The sequence below is a fragment of the Glandiceps talaboti genome, chromosome 4 (assembly GCF_964340395.1).
Source record: "Glandiceps talaboti chromosome 4, keGlaTala1.1, whole genome shotgun sequence".
NCBI lineage: Eukaryota > Metazoa > Hemichordata > Enteropneusta > Spengelidae > Glandiceps > Glandiceps talaboti.
Genome location: NC_135552.1, coordinates 11,188,404 through 11,195,360, shown reverse-complemented (window position 1 = coordinate 11,195,360; position 6,957 = coordinate 11,188,404). Strand labels below are relative to the sequence as shown.

The 6,957-nt window shown below is 37.1% G+C and overlaps 1 protein-coding gene across 4 annotated transcripts; it reads left to right on the top strand.

Annotated features, from left to right (window-relative positions):
* Positions 1–1,045: 1,045 nt before the first annotated feature.
* LOC144434681 (ADP-ribosylation factor 1) lies at positions 1,046–6,437 on the top strand. 4 transcript variants are annotated; one of them, XM_078123195.1, is made up of 5 exons: positions 1,046–1,190; positions 2,187–2,384; positions 3,953–4,063; positions 4,605–4,729; positions 5,073–6,437. In XM_078123195.1, exons 2-5 carry the CDS (start codon positions 2,237–2,239, stop codon positions 5,232–5,234), a joined length of 546 nt encoding a protein of 181 aa, XP_077979321.1. In that variant the 5' UTR covers positions 1,046–1,190; positions 2,187–2,236; the 3' UTR covers positions 5,235–6,437. The 4 variants fall into 4 exon arrangements, with proteins under 4 accessions (XP_077979321.1, XP_077979320.1, XP_077979323.1 ...); XM_078123194.1 differs by having other exon boundaries at positions 1,103–1,260; XM_078123197.1 differs by lacking the exon at positions 1,046–1,190 and adding an exon at positions 1,808–1,963.
* The last annotated feature ends 520 nt before the right edge of the window (positions 6,438–6,957 follow it).

The following is a 6,957-nucleotide window of genomic DNA, read 5'->3' as shown; positions in this document are numbered from 1 at the left end:
ATTTCAAAAACAGGGTAACCCCCCCCCCGGCAGAAGATACTGACCGGTCCTTAAGTACAAAGAAAATCAAGTTTAAAAAAAAAGGGAAAAAAATCCTTTCTTTTGATCAGAATAAAGGAATCGAAATATCTTGATACTTTGAACGAATTACAAAATGTAAACGGTGCGAATACGACGGAAAGTTTATATCATATCGATACAATACCATCAGTTTTATATATACGGCCAGTCACGTGTCGACTGATTACTGTTATGTACCAGTAAGTTGTACAGTACCATGCATATAGAAACAATATGATTTACATGATGATGTGTGTGATTTACGTGTATACACAGATCGTGATCCAGCCGGACCACAGCCAGACACATGCATACGTTCTAGCGTACATCATATGTGACAACAATGGGATTACTAGTATATACCATTACGTCATATGATTAATTTACATGTAAGAGCCAAGTTGGACGGTTGCCATAAGGGAAACGTTGTTTTCCATTGTTTCCATTTTAATATATCAAGTTCACATAGTTAAAAAAAATAAACCGTGTAAGATCAAAAGGATGCTATATATGATTCTGGCCACTCGTTCTCGAAATTTTCCTGGTCACACTGTGCCCCCGGTGTGTTATTGATCGACCATATACTGTATATACATATATTAACTATTTATTTATTTCAAAGACTATGGATTATCTCCTCTTCCAAGAAAATTATGATTAAACAATATTTACTATGAAAATAAGATATCAAAGATTTGAACTCGGCATGCGCATCATACTCATACTGACGGTAATTGCCAACAGAGAGGATGATGGCAAACTATTATTATTTATGTACAGGATCTAGGATAAGGCCAATGATGGTAGTGATTTGTTACTTTTTCTTGGAATGTGTCTTACTTCCTTGTGAAATTTACATTTTTCCAATGTCATTTTTCCATGTAACTCATTCGAAAACAATGGGGAAGGTTTTGTCAACTCACTTCCGAAAAAGGATAGCTTTCGCATGTTCATTTGTACGTAGGCGTTCACGTCATCGCCACCATAGTTCAAAGTTTAAGCGATGATATCATCATTTCAAAGGGAGGGGTCTGAATGCTGCATTACTCATACCCCAATTGCCTAGACATTGACGTGGCACATGTAACGTTATTGCTTCCACGTCCGCCATTTTGAAGTGACCGAGACAGGTCAGTATTTGAATTCCTCAGCACATAAGCTATTACTTCATTTCAATACCTTCATTTCAACCGTAAACAGGTAAGGCAGTACTTTACAGTAGAAATACGCCAAATGGGTGGGTAAACATTAGACGAATGTAACCAATATGTAGAAAAACCGGTTTTTCCATTTTGGTAGTCGCCATCTTGTTTCCTGTCTTTCAGCCTATCATAAGAATAAGATATTATCTTTTTTTGTGGTGCTTTAGGAGTTTAATGTACTACCCTAAGAATATATATAAATGGGTATGAACTAGCGTAAAAAAGATGAACTGTTATCAAGGTGTAACGCAAATTTCCGCAAACTGTTGACTTGGTTCAGATTCACTTCCTCGTCGAACGGGTGGTAAAATGTTATCATGTGACACAGCTTGCAACGATTCGTGAACTCTTCCGTAAATCGTGTATATGGCACAAGTGAATGAGCATTTTCATTATTGTATTGAACTTACTTATATTCCTTACCCAGGACCTACACCGTAACTATCATACAGGTTGAATGTTGTACCGGAAATAAACCAGAAAATATTACAATAAAAGGCCACGTATCTACGACGCGACGGATGTGTTGGCCGAAACGTCAATGTTTGTTCTTAGACGGGAGACGCCTTGATTTGTTGTACATTCTTTCGTTATTTGGTTTTCTAACAGCTTCGAGACGGACACATCGTTTGATATCTACGCAGATTTTCGACCAAGGGAATAAAGAGGAATTCTAACACCTTGCGGACAGTGGTTCCAAAGTGTTTTCGTGCGTAATAGAAATGAATGAAATCTCGAATTATTTCGGTTACCTGAACCAAAGAACGGTCCTTGGAAATGGAAATTTCTCGGGATTATAATATTAGTAGATGTCTCAAAACCAACTCACGCTGCGAGTAATTATTGCTTGTAAGTTTATAACTGCTGCTAAGGGAAATGGTATATTGACAATTGTTTTAATTTAGTCTTTCATTTATCCCACAGGCACTGTGTTTATTTGATACCGGTTTTGTAGACGACATAGATAAATTAAGATGGGTAACATGTTTCAGACCCTTTTCAAAAACCTTTTTGGTAAAAAGGAAATGCGTATTTTGATGGTAGGACTTGATGCTGCTGGTAAAACAACAATTTTATACAAACTCAAATTGGGTGAAATTGTAACTACAATACCCACAATTGGTAAGTACTCTTTTATGTTTAGTTTATCGTCTAATTGTCTATGAAATTGCTGTGAAGATAACTAAAATGTGTAACCGAAATCAATATGATTATGGTTGTGTGGAAAGTTGAGAATTCAATGGAAAAATTTGAAGTGCTTTGTACATTGCCAAGTGGTGTTAGGCTACATGTTTATAATCCGTTTGTCATATTTAATCTCGTTGAAAGTAGGAAATGTATGTATGTATGAATTAGCTGCAATAATTGTACCGTTTGCTGTGATTTTGAGTTTTTTTCTGCTGTTTTTGTGTTTTTTGTTGTTCCGATGCTTAACTGGAAGCAAATGCTACAATTTCTGTAACAAACGCAAATAGGTGGAAGTGATTCAGATCTGAATTGCAAAGTTGGATGAATTTTTCTGCTAAATTATGCTATACCTGCCAACAAATTGGACATTTCCTAACACCAACATTAATTACAGAGCCTTCAAGACCCAAGAAATATTCAGAGGTAGCCCAATCCCATCAAAATCAACAAAAGTAGCAACACATACAGCATTTTGAAATGGGTAGTACGCTGACATCTTGCTGACGTTTTCAGTGTGATCTCGTCTATTTGCGTTTACTTTACAGGAATTGTAGCGCTTGCTTCCACTTCACATCGGAACGACAAACAGCAGAAAACTGCCTCAAACTCACAGCAAACGCTGCAATTATTACAGCTATGTATGAATGTCAAAATCTCTGATATATTTACTGTTAATCTATGAAGCAGCTTTGGACTTTGCTCAAGAATATAACTAGTCATTGATAATCAAAATTGATACCAGGACACTGGATATTTCACTCCTGTGAAGGAATATCGCACTCCAGAGCCGAAACATTCTTTGTCAACTAGAATTTTAGTTATCCCAAACACCCTCAAATAAAAGTCAAATGTTGATAATCAAGTAGAATAGTTACCATTGCAATATCATACATCTGTATGGAGAATGATATGAAATGTATGGTGTGGGGATGAGGGTGGGATGGGTTGGGCAAGTGAATGAGTGGATGGATAAGCTAGGAATAGATTGCAGTTCAGTTTATGTGTTTAACTACAGATGAAGAAAAGTGGGGAATTGTTGTGATCATGTCAAGATGGTACAAGTTCACCTCAACAGTAACATTTCAATCTGAGTAAAAATTATACATTATACTAAAGTTGGTATTTACAGATTGGGTAGGGGTGGGGGTGAAGGTGTAGGTGTTGAAATGAGTTAAGGGCATCATTTGGTGTGAGGCTAAATAAAGTTCACAGGATCTACTGTTCCTGGTAGTGTACAAATCTATCTATCAAACTAACATTCTATTGTTCAGATGGATTGTCTTTGTATTGAAAGGAAAATCGTGAAAAGCAGTCTGAAACTGATGTCCCCTTGGTCTAGTGTAGAAATATCTTTTTACAAGTTGACCTTGTTCTAAAATATTTTGTTGTAAACAAAAGCAATTCAAGATGTGATGTCATGTAGACTTGTTTTCAAGTAACCTTGGTGTACAGTCGTTTCCTTGAAAGTATTTCAAGCAGTTTCCTCTGGCTTTGTGTTTCAGGTTTCAATGTAGAAACAGTTGAATACAAGAATATTAGTTTCACAGTGTGGGATGTAGGTGGGCAGGATAAAATCAGACCGTTATGGCGCCATTATTTCCAGAACACACAAGGTAAGCAGATTTCAACTCTACCAACCAAGTTTCGTTAGAACTAACGACATGCTTAGATTGACCATGTTGACCCTTGATCCTTGACTGGGTGTTCTTGTTCTACATGCAGTAACTCACAGCAGGAAGAATTTTCTGTATAGGATTAGGAATTTTAAGCAGTGGCCATGACATGCCTCTCTGCATAGTTAGAAGCTAGTATGTGTGTATAACAGTGCCTGCCCAGTGGGGAAACAGTTTGGTGGTTTTTCCCGTGTTGTTACGTCTTGAGTTGCCACGCTCCAAGAGAAGACTTGTTTATCTTGTCATCGTGAGAACTGTTTGCCTCTAAACTTGTTCTGTGTGATTTTACCATTGATATTCACCTTTGCTACAAGATATGTTGTTTGCAATCAATTGACGTGAGACCTTATTCTCCTTCTTAATAGTCTGGAGTCTATATTGGATACAGTGTGTTGCACCTGACAGTCCCAAGTGCAAAATATTGAATATATATATATACTTTTTTTGCAAGGTTAGTTAAAGTGTTTATGTTTTGTTTCAGGTTTAATCTTCGTCGTGGACAGCAATGACAGGGAACGTGTTTGCGAAGCAAGAGATGAACTCATGAGAATGTTGGGAGAAGATGAACTTCGAGAGGCTGTCTTGCTCATATTTGCCAACAAACAGGTATGAATGGCAATCATTTGAAATTGCTTGAGCTTAGCATTGTTGACTTGTGATTGAGTAAAGAACGCCTTGTAGTAGACCAGTGCCGTCTCTCATGATTGCATGGTAACTACAGCTGATGAGTCATCCAGTCAGGGGCGTGAGTATTTTGTTTGTCCTCGAAAGTTGGGAAATACAGGAATAATTGTGTTTGATAATATAATAATAATGAAATATAAGAAGACTCCTTGGTTTGAAAAATAGCTGAAAAATGTTCCCTTTCAACATTTTGCTTTCATGTGAATATTGACATCCTGTTCTGGGTATAGTTGTGAAATGATGTTCTTTGTTGTTTTTTGTACAGGATTTACCAAATGCTATGAGTGCAGCAGAAATAACAGATAAACTAGGACTACATTCACTTCGCAACCGTAATTGGTACATCCAGGCAACGTGTGCTACTAGTGGAGATGGTCTTTATGAAGGACTTGACTGGTTGTCAAATCAGTTGAAGAATGCTAAGTAGATTGTCTTCAACACACATGTAATCTGAGTGAACAAGCAATTGTCTGGTTAGCATCATCTCCACCACCAATATTGATATCTTGTTCAATATGTACAGAGAAATAAAACTGAAGACTTACAATTTTAGTTCCTGGCCATCATCCAGTCATACCTACTTGGACCTTCCCTGTAAGGAAGGTGTTTTCTGTGGACAATTTTACACAACCTATTTTATTTCAATAAACATTTGATATAGAGGACTTTTGTCGGTGGAGACCAGGAACAAAACAGTGAAGACCATGGGGGTGTGGGAACTTACTGGGTGGGGATGGGGGAAAGACTCTCTAATGTGTAATCATCAGTACCTTTTATAGTTCAGAAATGATATAAACACTGGTAAATAACATTTAAAAAATTGAATAATTGCCCTATTGAAATGTCTCCTAACCATGGGGGATCTTACCAGTATTTAATATGGTGTCGAACCATACTTGGGCCTTTCCTATTGTAATTTATGCAGGGTCAACGAGGAGAGCTCCGTGCAAGACAGTTTTGTTATGAAAAAAACGCAAAAGCTTGTGAGCAGATGTCAAACTTTATGCATGCTTTGTGAGAGCCATTTGTTATTGGTACATTCCTCAGTGGTGGATTTGTAGAAGTGGGGGAGGGGGGTGGGGCATAGTTGTACCAGCAGAAGGTCCAGAATATCTTGTCTGCTCACACATACCCATGTGAAGTAGAAAACATGAATCACATGCGTACTATACGTCTTTCTGTGTATACTGCTGTAGATATAAAACCAGCATCGTTCCTGTGTAGTGTCTAGAGTTCATGCTAATTGTAATGTGATGGACCTTAACATGACACATAGCATATTTGGTGGATGTCAGTCTTTGTCTCTTGGTTGCACTCAAGTCAGGCCAGAAGTTTTCTCAGAGAACTACAGACTGTATGTACAAGTTTTATATGAATGTCATTGTGTACAGCCAAGAGAGAAAGACTTAGAGGATGATCAAGCATGAAAAAGTAACTATCAGTGTTAGTATTTTTATAGACAAAAAACAATAGTTTGGAATTGTGATTTGGTTATTAGTGCTATCATTTCTGTCTTTTGACTTTTATGTTCGTAATTATGCAGGTTTTTGAATTTGAAAAAAAAAGCAAAACATGTAAAGTGCTGTTATGTTAAATGGTCAATCCCTAATAAAATATTCATTTAAACCAATTTATACTTGTGTGTGAAGTTTTTGTCCATGTTAGCAAGTGTGGTGTAGTACTGTTTTGCGTTTGTGCCCTAGTCCAGGTATGTACAACCCTCTCAACTGGGTAAATACGAGTAGAACTGAGAGTCTCGGTATGACGTAAACATGAAGTGTGACTGTCTTTGCGACTGCTGTTGAGACTCAACATTGCTTGTAAACAGTGAAGGCGATCCGAGTGAATCTGAGACCGTATTTGAGACCCTCAACTTACTCAAATAGTAAATGTGACTTGATCTGAGACCACCCAGCTTACTATCTTGCTTTTGTACTTCAGCATTATTTGTGTTATTGTTTGTGAAGTGCAAACGATCAACCACAGGGTGCAGCGAACATGTAATTGATTGATTGATTATATATTTATTATTTGGTTGAATGATAAATTTTTGTGGTGAAATGAAACTTCTTTTGTGTGTGATATTGATCAATTGACTCATTGATTTTTGTGGTGATATAAAACTTTTTTTCTTCTTTCCTTGACGCCTT